The following is a 14639-nucleotide window of genomic DNA, read 5'->3' on the forward strand; positions in this document are numbered from 1 at the left end:
TATTTACATAAACAGCACTCCAATTTTAATATCACGCAAAAAATATCACTATTATTAAATTTCTAAATGTGAAATATACATTTTCATGCAGAAGTTTATGACACTAAAGTGTCATAAATGTATATATCAAATTTTAGTTGTTAGATATATAAATTCATAGGTGGTGTGCCATGTATGTAAATTTTCAAAGAAGAAAAAAAGTGTTGTGTAGGCGAATGGGAGTGCTTGTTTTTTCAGTCTCAGTAATGTTAAAAGCTATCATTTGAAATATTAGGGACGTTATAAAACCTTCTGCTAGAGGGAGAATAGAAAAACTTTATCAAGCATCATAAACTCAAAACTAATATTATTATTATTTGAGAAAATTTAATTATTTGAAAGAATGCTTGTATTTGACTTTGATTAATGATATTTTACTTGTGACGTTTTCGTTGCCTTTACTTTTAAGTTCTATAATTTGATGGATATCTGATTTTATTCATGCTTTATATATAGGGGCATTTATATACATAGCACACAATTCTTATATATTTACATATCACACGCAATTCCTGTTTATTTACATGTCTCACACCTAACCACACATAGAACTTAAATCTTTAATGTCACATAAAAATTAGCACTTTATCACTTTTTAAAATACACCATTTCATGCATGAGTTTAAAATGTCAAGGTGCTATGCATGTCGATATGAAAATTTAGGTGTGAGATATGTGAATTCATAAGAATTCTGTGCTACGCATGTAAATTTCTCTTATATTTATTGATCTCCATTTCTTCATAAAGTCACCACTTGAATTTTTAATATCACATAAAAATTAGCTCTATTATCACTTTGTAAAGTAAAATGATTCATTTCATGCATGGGTATAAAGTATCAAGGTGGTATGCATGTGAATATGAAAATTTAGGTATGAGATGTGTGAATTCATAAGAATTGCGTGCTATGCATGTAAATTTCCTTTATATTTTCTAATCTCCATTTCTTCATAAAGTGAGTTGGGGCTATTTATAGGCTTTTGGTAGTTTTTAGAAAGAGCAGCTTTGCTCATTCTATTTTGTTTTCTGATCCATTTTTAGTTTTTGTATGAATTTTATGGATTTATGATTGTTCTTTCTTCTTTTTGATGGGGCTATGGAATTGGATGCTGACTATGTCTTTAGCATTTGCCATTCTTTCAATCTCTGATTTTTCTTTCTCTATCATATTTAGCCCTTTTTATTGGTTAAAGAGGCTGTGGTCCATATGAATCATCTATGATTTATCTGAGTAGTCTTTATTATGATTTGGAGTTTTCCAAATTTTTCTTACTAATTAGTATTTATTATCTCTCTTATTTTTTAGGAGTGGGCTTGATGTGGCACCGAGGAATCATAAAAGAGAGATGAATCAACCAACCACTAGGATTCAAAGTAAGAACAAAGTTGCAACAAACTAAAGGCACATAACTGAGTACAAGGAGGATATTTACTTAGAATTTGGAAGTTATATATTTTATAATTTTAATACAAGACTTTTTTTTTTTTGTGGCTAGATCTTTGATATTGGTTTATGTTATCAGTGGTTGTCGTGGATGTTTGAAAGCTGAACCCCAAGCATTTTTCAATGATCTTGATCATTGCAGAGTGAGCATGGAATTGATGTTGATGTGTCAGACACCTTTTTATATAATTATCAGTTTGTGTGATTACATTTCTTGTGCAACAACATTCGAATGAATTTGAAAACTCTTATCATCCAATTCTGAAATATTGTGATTCCCCACAAAATATTTTATTAAAGAATTAAGAGAAAAAAAAATAATGATAGAAAGTAGAGTGTATGGTATGAGACATACACAATCATTTGATAGAATCTTTTGCCTGACATTTGAGTTTAAGTGGAGGTAGTGTGTTTAGTGTCAGCATTCCAATGCCTTTTGAATTTTTTTAAATTTTGAAACTTAAACATATGAATTTTAAATTTTTTATATATAATACAGGATTCATTTTTTTTTTTTTTTTTGTTTAAGTGTTACTCAATAACTTGCTAATTATTACCCCAGATGACAAAAATGCACCTGGATTATGTTAAATTTTGCAAATGAACGATAGGTACTGCTCAATTCTTATGTACTAACATATCTCAAACATCAATTCTTAAATATACATAACATCTTATCTATGCATAAAAATGTCCATTTCACTTTTCAATGATTAAAATGGCAGTATTTTTTGTGCAATACGAAAGATTTGGATGACATAAATACAAGAAAAAAGTAAAATTTAGGTGCTTTGAAATATGTAAATACATGGGAAAATAAATCTCACACCTACAAAATCAACAATCCCTACCTCAACTCGAGCCGAGATTAGAACATCACCGACCCAACATCCAGGCAAAGAAATATAACAAATTGACAAATAAGACCAGTTAAAATTATCCAATTTGCAATATCCCAACTTCAAAATCCACATTTTTAATAAATTCCATATAACTCTACAAAAATTATGTTAAAACTTCAGCACAGAAAGGTATGTCTCTTAAGCTGCAGTACATTTCACTATATTGTTCTTCGTTCAGCTCACAGTCCATCTTCAGTATCCACAGCAGTACCTTTGAGGTGCAGGTGCTTCTCCCTCTTCTGAAACTCGGTCAGCCCCTTTCCACTGCCCGTTACCCCAACTTTGCCCGTTGGATCATCAGGAGATTTGAAAATGCTCTCCCGTTTGCGCCCAGAGAAGAAACCAATCTTCAACATTATATCAACCAAAAAGAGAACATCAAATAATGTTCAAAAGTTTAAAAATAATAATAATAATAATAATAACAATAAAGAGATGAAATGAAGATTGGAAAATTGGATCAATTGGTATAAGGTCTTATTGATTCGGCATGGAAAGCATGGAAAGAGAAGAAGTTTGATGGATTTAGTTGTCATAATCTTTTGAATAAAAGAAGAGTGAAACTGGGGCTATAAATGAACAAATACACTTGATGAACAATTTAAACTCGGCACGATTAATATTCGATCATTTTTGTTCAAATTATTAAATAAATAAATATGAACAATTTTTATAATCTTGAAATTTAAATGAACTAAATTTGAATACAGTCCAACTCGTTTATTAATGCTTGTGAACATACTTGTTTGATGTTCGACAAGTAACTTGTTAAATGTTATGTACTTGTACGATATATCATTTAAATAAAATTTAATTAACTTATTTAATAATATATGTAATAATAATATATTATAATTTAATATTAAAATGCACATAAATTTAATGTATTTTTTTTCAATGAACTCGTACTTTGTTATCTTATTTGAATGCAAGAAAGCTTACTTGTAACCTGTATTATTTTATTTATTTGAAATAAACTAGTTAGATGCTAAATTGAAATATTTTTAATTGCTTATTTATTTCTATTCCTAAAATTATTTGTTACTTATTTTATATAAAAAAAGCAATCAGTCATTTAAATTTTTAACTTGTTTACTTAATTTGAAATAAAAGATTAAGTACTCATTTTAAATTTTTAGCTATTCAATTATTATAAATAAGTAAATTACAAATCAAGTATAAACATTAAAAATTTTAAGCAAGCAAAGTATGAGCAATATATGTGAAAAGGAATTCGAGAAAGAGTAGAAGGTACGGTTAGATAAAACTGGATATGTTTAATTTATTTTACTTTTTTAATTGCCCTGAGACAACGTTCACGCAGAATGAAATCTAAGGCGAATGCACAATATTGTGAGGATATTACACACGCTCACACAACTATATGTGTACCGATCCTCTCACATAACCATCATTCATATATTTTGAATGTCATGCCTGTGAATTTCACGTGCAGTGGCTCAGGTAATAGAGGTGCCCTTTATAAGCAATTTTGATGTTTCAGACTTGTCGGTGCAATTCATAATGGAAAACAAACAATAATGATGCATTCTTGCCCGTCATGTCCATAGTAAATCATTTTCAATTTATTTGGTTTGAATTAGTCTGTTTTACGCGAGTAATTTTTGTTATTACAATGCAATTTAAACTGAATTTGTATGATATCTTGTTCATTCTTTGTCATTATGGCTGCGCTCAATTGGACCATGGAGTGTGTATAAGGACGCAAGCTCGCTCTTAAATAATCATACCAACTACTTGGCAATTAATATGATACCACCTAGAAATTACTTCTGTGCACGGTAGAACAAGCCTCACAATAATTGATGCAGCATGAAAATTAGAAGAAAAAGTTCAAACGGTTCAGAGCATGATGACACTCAAATAAACCAAAAAACATAACAACAACACAAAAAGAGATCAAATATTACCTTTTTCGTTTTCCCTTTTGCAGATTGAAATTGCTGCCAAGCATTCTGCCTTTTATTCTGCACAACTTCGAGTTGCTCGACACGAGCCTTTGACTTGAATGCATGAATTTTCTTGCGCTTAGCAGCTTTCTGCAGATTAACAAATATCGACCTTGAGCAAAGTAAAGAGATGACAAATAAAAATGTTAAAAGCAGAAGTTGTAAAATGAAATATTTATGCAAATAATCATTAGCAACCATGGGTGTAAAACATCAAATGCATAGAGTGCCAAAATAATTCCCGACTATTTATATGGGCCAATTTGGTCACAAATTTTATAAAAGTACTAAATTAGTCCCAAGACTCTTTTAAATAGTCTTCATATTCAAAGAGGTTGTGGACTAAATTGACACTTTGATAAACTCTGGGACTTAAATGACCTCTTGCAAAGAAGTCAGGAGACCATATTGACACTTTATGTCAATATCAAATTTAAGCAAGCATTGCCAGAGACAACCCTATCAATGAACCAAATATGAATTCCTCTATAGTATAAAAAAGGTCTGAAAACAGGCGCAAATAACTTCCAATTGTCCTGAATTAATCTGATAAAAAATATAACTTCTTAGACTTTGATTAATCTTTCATGGATTACATCATCTAAATTGTAATCACATCGACCATTAAAATGGTTAGCATCACTTTAAAATTTTAACAAATAATTTAGCAACAAATGCAACCATCCAATGTCCAGAAACAGTTCACTGCCATTAATAATCCAAAAGGAATTCTAATAGAAGTACATACCACATCTTCAGGATCATTTGGTTCGATACGAAGTTTTTGAGGTATTGAACGCCGCTGGAAGTCCATTACAGCTGCCTGTGCAATCTTTCTTTTAATGGCTTGCTTGGTAGCTTCAGCCTGCATTTCAGCTTCTAGCAAAGCATTCACTTCTACCCCTCTAATTGGTCTGACATTGTAAGGTTCCACCTAAGAGAGCATTAATTTTCCTTATAAGGCTTCAAAGTATGTGACAGGAAACAAAAACATTCACAAGAAAGAATAAGCAGCTAATAAATTCTAAAGAAAGACCACCCAACCAAAATAAAGTACTCAAGCAATTCAAACTAATTGATCTTCACTCCAAAGCGATCAAGTTTGTGAAGTGAAGAAATACAAATAAGCCTTATTGTCTTGATCACATGAAATTAAAGTATTGATATCCATCAGTGAAGACAGTAAGTGGCTATTACCAAGAGAAGTGTCAAAATAAACCATAGACTCTTTATACTCCCAAAGTCCATAAAAATGTTAATTTAGTCCCCATACTCTTTTAATAGGGGATAAAATAATCCATTTGAGGGACTATTTCAGCTCATATAAAAAGAGTACGAACTAATTTAACGTATTTATAGACTCTAGGACTAAATGGCCCCATGTAAATAGTTAGGGGACTATTGTGACACTACTCACTTTTTATCTCGTGCCAACATGCTACATCAAAAAAAAAATCTCGTGCCAACATGCTACATCAAAAAAAAAAAAATTTGCAATAATTTCTAAGAAAATATTTCATGAACACCATCATCAGTCCGAAGTATGGATGAAATTGGAAGTTGATGCTAGGTCCATAACCACTCATTATGCTTGCATCAAAATCCATAATGGATTAAAAATTTTATTTTGTCAGTGCTAGGTATACAGATGTGACGTGCTACAAACTAAATCAATTGTGATAAAGAGTATCAGTATGAAAAGATTTGCGAAGATGTTACACTTAAGAGTGCCGCACTTGACTCAATTGTTATAAAAAAAATGGAGAATTAGAAAATTTTCCAAAAGTAATATGATACAACTTAAATGAGACAAAAAAAAATGAAATAAGAGTTGACCAGATCTAGAACTAAGATTAAATTTGCTATGTATATTAGAATTGATGTACATTAAGTACATGAATTAGGTTTAGACTTATGATACAATCACCAAGCCAAAGCTGTGTCATGTCAATACCTCTAATTGTATACTTATGCCATCAAATGTGCCATCGATGCCCCGTGCCAATTTCAATTTTCAATAATTATAAAAAAACTAAAACAAAGAACAGGCAATATATATAAGTTGGACAATGGTGAAATATTTCCCTTGATAGGCCAATAGATTTGTATGATCAAGGGCCTTCTTTACCTCCCCAAGTCATTACCAAATCATGTCATTTAAGTTTGCAAACAAAAAATCAGTTATACAAAAATTTACGACAGGTAAAAGAATGACTTCAAAACATTTTACCTTGCAAATAATAACAGATGTCTAAACCAATCAAGATTAAAAAAAAGAGATTATTAAATGGGGAAATTATCCTTGCACACTATAAATATGGCTAATTATTAAACTAATAATCAACTACGCCCATTTGCAAATTGACCGCACCAATCTAGAAAAGCACAAAAAACAAAAAACACACGGGTTTAGTAGTTCATTCTTTTTTGGGTTAGGCGTTGGTTTCGTAAATGACCAAATTTCATGTGACATATGCATAACCTTAACAAAAATTGTTGTTAATACATTCAATATATTGTGATCAATCCTTCCATAACATAAGTGCAGTTAATCTCTTTAAGCTGGATCTCGCGTTGAAAGACAATTTAATTGTAACAATAAGACCTTTTATTCAACTAATTAATGCATCATATAAGCAATGTAAGCACCTAAAACTTCTTTTCCTCAATAAATGCCTTCACATGGGTATCAATGGATAAAAAAAAGAAACAAAATATGGAAAGCTAAGGATATCATCATCCACACCGTAATAAATTTAAGATCATGATAACATTTAACTCACTTCTTCCTTGTTTCCCCAACTATCATAAGAGACAAAGTATCCATGTGGAGTCAAAGCCTCAATAGTTGCATCGTACCTGAACATTTAACTAATCAAACACAAAAAAAAGGGTAAAATGATTGAAAATGTCACGTTCATAAAATGCATAAATACATTTTTTTTTATCCACATACCACTCCCCGTCTTCACTCCAAACAGCCTGAACTTTGGTACCAACAGCAAAATTATGATATTCTTCTGTACTTTGTTCAGAACGTCCAACTGGTCCCTGAAAGCAAGCCAAAAATACTGTTTGCCGTCTAGAAGTAAATTCATGCTACACTAGCATCAAGATAAACAAAAGGCTTGTTTGGGGTCAATTTTATTTTTTGTTTTCGTTTTTACTTTTATTTTTTAAAACATGTGTTTTTAGTTTATTTTTTACATGTTTCTATTTTTTTTTAACAACAAATTAACATGTTTTTAAAAACACTCAAAACAAAGAGGTTTTAAAAACAATAATATCTTAATCAAATATGTCAAAATATTTTGTTTTAAATTAAAGCATAAACAAAACAAAATAAAAACAAAAAAAAAAATAAAAAAAAAAGTGATCCCAAACGAATCGTAAGCATCACTGCAACATCATGAATGCAACAAACAAAATAAATGTAAAATTACGCTAAAAAATCATCTTTTCATGCCAAATTCCTCATTTTCACATTTAGAGGCACAGTAGTGAGCTAGGTTCATATACCAGTTTTGACTTAGAGGTACCCATAGAAGTGGAAGCATATTCATCCAACTCAGTATCACTCTTAGAATATTCAACTTGTTTTGTGGTAACCAACAGTTCCTCTGTCAATGCAATAACCTACATTCAAGAGCATGTCACTCAGAAAAACACAGAAGCATCAGATGACAAAAATGCCCGAATCCGTAGCAAAACATCAAACTTAGAATAGCAGCAACAAATCTGAATCAGATCCTTCCAATCAGGCAGGCCATCACCAAATCCCTGCATATAAACCAAGATAAAGGATGATGGCCATCTCATCAAAAGCTATGATTTTCCATACATTGTCTTACGATAACTGCTCATATGGCCCCATTACCTTATATAAGAGCTGTTTTTTCTATACAACATCATTCTCACCTTCTAGTGTACAAAGAAAACATTAAATTTGACAAAAAGACCATCTGCAATAAGAAAGTAGTATTTATGTCCTGCTTCTGAAATCTGACTGCTCCTTGAGAGAAAAAGAAAATGGAGGAAATAACCATATGTTAAACTTGCACATATTTAAGAATAGGAACATTTACGTGCATATCACACAATTCTTATGAATTTACATATCTAACACCTAAATTTTCATATGTACATGCATAACGCTCAAATCTTTACTAATACATTCAAAAAACCACTATAATCACTGTTTAAAAATGAAATACACATTTTCATGCAAAGGTTTAAGACACCAAATTGGTATACATGTAAATATGAAATTTTAGGTGTTATATTTGTAAATACATAAAATCATATGGCACGTATGAAAAGTTCCCTTGAGAATATTCTATCCTTTACATGGTAACACATTGATTGGCTGCTAGAAGCATCGGTACGAAATCATGTATCAAACAGATACAGCAACTTCCAACAAATGGCACAGAAAGAGAAACTGATGAATACCATTTCCATCTTACCTCCATAAGCTCCTTCTCCATGTCTGCATATTCTGAGTTTCCAGGATCATCAGCCAAAAGCCTTTTTACCTGATTCAAAAGAATTCAAATTATCCAAGATAGACAATTATAACAATAACGAAAACTATGTGAAATAAATTAGGGGCTTTTACATACATAGCACCCAAAACTTTCACATTTACCTATCTCACACCAAAACTTTCATAATTACAAATATAATATGAAAAGTAACACTCATCATAACCTTTTAATAGTCAAATCCATCTTTTCATCCATAGATAAAGTGTTGTGCGTGTAAAAATTAAACTTTGGATGTGAGATAGGTAAATCCATAAGAATTGGGTGGAATGCATATAAATTTCCCAATAAATTAATATAGGAAAGTTTAAAAGAAGAAGCTAAAAACTATAAAGTGTAGCAGTAGCATCATCTCTTGCAGTTTAATAATATATCTTAAACGAAGTAACGTTCATTTGCTTAAATTTATTAGTAAAAATACTGTTGCCTACATGCCAATTAAGAGTTAGTTAATACAGACATAATTGAAGTTATTTGATATTTAACATCGGCTATAACGTGAGCTTTAACTTTCTGAACCCTACAAACAGATGTGATATGGAAGGATCGGCTCAAGATCGCTCAATTGAATAAAGTCAACATCACCCCAAATGCATTGTGAATTTTTTCACCATAAAGTCAAAATGGAAATAGTGCCAAATGCAATGAATTCAAAGACTTTTAAGACCCCTCTCGGTGTAATACCCTAAGGGAAATCTTTACATAGAATCTCATCAGAAGTATTAAATCATGAATTAATCTCAATATAGTTAACTTATTTCCTTTTCATTAGATGGCTCGTTTTCTTTGTAAATGGTTTTATTTTACTAGTTAATTGTGATAAGGTAACCCTCATTTTTCCTTTGTTTGACAACACGTTATACATCATGGTAGTTGCATTAGGAAATATAGAACTAGTTGCATCAACTAACAATCCTTTGCTGAATAAATCAACAAATTGATGTGCTCAAGTGATCCAGAATTATGAGAATAACAAAACTATGGTCAAATGATAATATTTTACACTGAGAAGAGGGTGAAAATAGAATGAGATGTTATGTTTTAAATCCTCCAGAAATGCCATTTTAGAGATCTGAAACATAAACCGCAATTACATCTTCAAGATACTTCAAAGCAGATCAATATCATACCAGAATGCAAACATCCATAAACTTACCAATATATACAATCTAAGGCTAAGGGTAAAAATGAAAGTCTAAGAATTTTGGGGGTAAAAATGTCAAATACAAGTAACTATGCCAAATTGGTGTAGATGAGTGCTTCTTGTCTACAACCAAATCATGCAACAAATACAAAAATTCTCTTCTTTACCCAACAATATCCACACACGGGTATAAATCTAAGCTCATATAGGCATACAAAACAAAAAATGTATTTTATAAAATAGGACTAGTATATTGGTAGAATAAAAGTTTTAAAGCAGCACACATTTCTTCAATAATACAATTTCTGTAACGTCCTCCACTACAGTGTAAGACCGGTAGATGCTTCCTCAACGAATGCAATCTTCTATCAATAAAAAAGTCCATGTTTGCCCCAGCCATTTTGTCCTTTAATGCCATACTATTCCGCCACCTTTCTCGTATTTTTTTCTGAAATATAATTTTACGGTTCTCCCACCAATTAATCATATAAACAAGTACTGGAGATCTACAAACCATCATGTTGGTAAGAACTCACCTATTGTTAAAATGTTTTACTACCCAATTCCCTGTATGCAATGGAAAAGACGCTTATATGGTTTATTCCCACTGCCATCAGCATTAAGAAGAAAAGTCTGAAAGCAAGAAGAAAGGATATTTCTGATTTCATGATATTTACTTTCTATGAGCATGGATTACAAGTTCCTCCTAAATATAACTCAAAAGATCGCATATATCTCAACAAATATTACTTAGCAAACACTAGGAAATTATTAAGTAAAATAATTTTAGTTTCCCAAGTATCAAAATACGTACAGCTAATAACAAGACGCTTCTTAAAGTTAACAACCATAAGGGAAAATATTACAAAAGGTGTTTAACTAAGAAACCATATAAGCATAGTTGATAAGAAACAAAATAGTTTCCAGCACATATAGATCATAATTATCATGTGAGAATTTTATTAAAATGATACAGCTTACAGGACAAACTTGAATGACAAGAAATGCACAAAAAAAGCAAAGGAGCCAATAACTTCCTTTGAATATTTCTCATGAATTACTTCACCTTTCAAGCATTCTTTATCTTACAGAGAACATAGAAAAATCATCAAAACGACATCATGAACTTTTAAACCAAAGCAAAAGTTGCCATCATCATTTTTTTTTTCCTGGACTTGCAGAAATCTAGATGGAATTTAGCGAACTTAATAGACAATCTATAACCCGATCAACCCGCTGCTTCAAATGAGAGGTAAAAAAAAAAGGAAGGAAAAGAAAAGATCATATGGAATAACCAGCAATAAAACAAACAAACAAACAAACAAAAATACTCAATCAAAAACGAGTCTACACTAATTGAAGAGCAGACTATATTTCATTGCTAAAAAAAAAAAAAAAGAAAAAGCATGGCATAGGTTATGGTTGAAAATTCATAAATAGAATTTTAAGAACAACCGAGATAAACATTTGCCTAATACTCAGTATGTTAATCGGCCCTAATTCCAAAATGAACCGATAAAAATCAAGATCTGCACAAAATAAATCCATTAGTTTAATGAGCTTTATATTGAGTGTGGATGCAAAAATGCACAAATTCAAGTTTAAATTGATTGAAGCCATTGCAAGGATTGCAAGCAATGCAGATGGATTAAATAGTTAATAATCTTCCGAAGAGCAAAAATAGTTCAGCATAAAGAGATGTTAAGATAGGAGATCAATGTAATAAAGTCCAATCTTAATTAAACTAAAAAACAATAGATGGTTCTCAGCATCTTTAACTCTGTATCTACAGTTCACAACTTAATTGGGCAGCACCAAAAGAAAAATGCCAAGGCTCCAGCTTGATGTATAACAAGTTTATAGAGAATTGATAAATCAAGACGCGGTGATCTTGAATTAAATCTAGGGATGTAACTAAGACAAACCGACTCGTACGCTAGCTCAAACTCGACTCAACAAATGGCTCATGGGGCGAGCTCGATAAACTAGCAAATCAAATTTTAGCTAGACCTAACTGGAATCATTAGCTCATGAATTAGATTGTTTAAAAAGATATATTAATATAAAATGACTATAAAATAAAATAAATTTTAAGGTTTTTAGTATAAAGTATTAAATAATTTAAATTTAAATTATATTTTTTTATATCAAATGATTTTTTCTATCATTTTGTTATAACAGTTGCTTGAATCAAAATATTTTTTTCTTTAATAATAAGCAATTTAATCCATATTCTAACATGAAATTGTACAATTAGGCACAATCTCAACCTCGAATTTAATTAATTAACAAAGCTCAAGCACAAGCCAATGAGTGACTTGAGCTCGGCTCACCTTGACTCATTTATACTCCTAATTAAATCTATCCAATATGATAAGGTGACAAACAATACAAGGAGCAGGGTTGTAAATGAACCAATGCACTCGATAAACAACTTAAACTTGGCTCGATTAAAACTCACTCATATTTATCCAAATTAGTAAATAAAAAGATTTGAACATTTCTTAAAAGCTCAATGGTTAAATGAGCTAAACTTAAGCACAAATCAAATCGTTTATTTATATTCAAGAATAAATATATTTATTTTTCAACAAGTAACTTGTTAAATATCTTGTAGTAAGTTTGATAATAGCTTATATCATATATAATATTATTTAAATAAAATTTAATTAATTAGAATTTATTTAATTATATATTTATAGCATATTATAATTTATAATAAAATTTTCTCATTTCTTTATTTCAATGAAAAAATTGGTTAATTTTATTTATATTATTTAATTATAATAAAGCTTATTTTAACTTATTATTATATTATTTCATTGGCGTAAACTAATTAGATACTAATTTGAAATTTATTCAATTGTTTTTATTTAGTTTTGTAAAATTATTTGTTAATAATTTTATATTAAAAATCAACTATACATTCAAATTCTAGCCTGTTTATTAAATTGCTAAAGTAGTTGTTCAATTAATACAAACAAATTAAATACAAGACCAGTACGATTTTTAAAAATTTTAATCAGGCTAAGTATGAGCATATATATGTGAAAATCAAACTCGAACTCGATAAAAACATGAACAAGTTATAATATAATTAAACCAAGTCAATCTAGGAAATCCTCAACTTGACTCGTCTCAAAGGAGCAACGTACTAAAAAGAAAGCCTAAAAAAGAAAGAAATAGAGCACGAAGACTAGCATAACATAATGAACTATGAACTGACAATGATGAGGGAGATGAAAATGGTTGGGGACAAGAATAGGAGAGTTTTTGGAGATGACGAGGGAGATGAAAGGGTTAAGTACAAGGTGGATATAAGGAGAAGATATGCCAAGTGGAAGAAGAGTGTGGTCAGGACAACAAAGAAAAAGGACTTTCCTTACGTCAACTTTCCAAGTCTTGTCAAGATGTGTTGCTTAGCCCATTTTAAGGAATCATATCTCAAATAGGCTCACTTCAAGTTCTGCATTTTTTGTAGAATTTCGTCAAAGTTTCTCCTAAAAGATGTCATCTTAACTAGACTGACTTGTATGTATCGATTTTCATATTATGTGTCTGCATGAGTGTATTAACATATAGTATTTAGCATGTAATTAGTTATTTAATTCCTTTTTTTCAAATATCTTCATGATGCAGCATAGAATCCGCAGTTCATCCAGGATGCTCCACCAAGATCCTCTACCACCACCACCACCACCACCACCACCACCATCAAAATTCTAAAATTCCGGCTCGATGCATGCCAAGTTAAAATTAAAGTTGACAAACCATGACACAATCAAAAAAGTTCGGGTTCTCAAATTAAACCTATCACAAATACGCGAACATTCCTCAAATCCATACTACAGATACAGAACCAAAAACATGGAAAATCACAACAACCATGCAAGAAATCAAAGCCAATAAGGATCTGTAACTTCGTAACCAAAAACAAATCGCCGATGCAAGAATTAGGGTTATAGAGATAACAGAACCTCATTGAGCTGTTCCTTATACGTGGATAGATTCGAAGCGAGCTCTTCGATGCTTACATCCTCTCCCCCATGCATCGTTTTCTTCTCAAATCTCACGCTTCGTCTACACCAGGATAGAGCGCGTGTTGAGGTAGAATGACCAGAGCAATGCGTAGCCTTCTCGCTCGCCGGGGGAGGAGATAACTAATATTGCTAAATCAACAATCAACGGTGATCAGCCTGACAGTTGCACGGGGTATCAACGGTGGAGATTTTTTTGTAGGAGTCTCAAATAGTGAAATTTAATCATTTTCTATTTAATAATTATATTTATTTAAACCATAAAATATTTACAACCTACTCCTTGTATAGTTTTTTTTTTTTTTTTTGTTCGGCTCGTGCTCAAAATAGCTCGTGAACAATTTATGTGTGCTCAAAATAGATGTGTGTGTGTGTGTGTGTGGGGTAACCTTTAAAAAATTAATTGACTACAATACTACAAAGATTTATAATCAATTAAAAGTATTAATTAAGAAGAAAATAAAATAAAATGAAAATAAAATAAAATTTATTATATTAGATTCAAATGATGTTTTAAATCTTGCCCCATTCTTTAACATCTTATGGTTACGTGATTAG

The 14639-nt window shown here is 30.8% G+C and overlaps 2 protein-coding genes across 7 annotated transcripts in view; one reads left to right on the plus strand and one right to left on the minus strand.

The window, feature by feature from the left end:
• The window catches only part of LOC110031019 (protein-lysine methyltransferase METTL21B), a 32266-nt gene extending 30506 nt beyond the window's left edge, over positions 1–1760 (plus strand). For 3 of the 6 annotated variants that reach the window (XM_020734047.1, XM_020734049.1, XM_020734048.1), the window contains exon 9: positions 1347–1750. The gene's annotated coding sequence lies outside the window, so the exon portion shown is untranslated. Of the gene's footprint in view, positions 1–1346 lie in introns of all 6 variants that reach the window. The other 3 variants (XR_002294701.1, XR_002294702.1, XR_002294700.1) reach the window with 3 other exon arrangements.
• A 486-nt stretch (positions 1761–2246) lies between these two features.
• On the minus strand, positions 2247–14196 carry LOC110030998 (survival of motor neuron-related-splicing factor 30). Its single transcript, XM_020734011.1, has 8 exons — positions 14022–14196; positions 8823–8891; positions 7876–7992; positions 7313–7407; positions 7140–7215; positions 5105–5290; positions 4318–4446; positions 2247–2733 (listed from the first exon to the last, which is right to left on the minus strand). Exons 1-8 carry the CDS (start codon positions 14094–14096, stop codon positions 2566–2568), a joined length of 915 nt encoding a protein of 304 aa, XP_020589670.1. The 5' UTR covers positions 14097–14196; the 3' UTR covers positions 2247–2565.
• Positions 14197–14639: the final 443 nt, after the last annotated feature.

Source organism: Phalaenopsis equestris, unplaced genomic scaffold (genome assembly GCF_001263595.1).
Source record: "Phalaenopsis equestris unplaced genomic scaffold, ASM126359v1 Scaffold000761, whole genome shotgun sequence".
Lineage (NCBI taxonomy): Eukaryota > Viridiplantae > Streptophyta > Magnoliopsida > Asparagales > Orchidaceae > Phalaenopsis > Phalaenopsis equestris.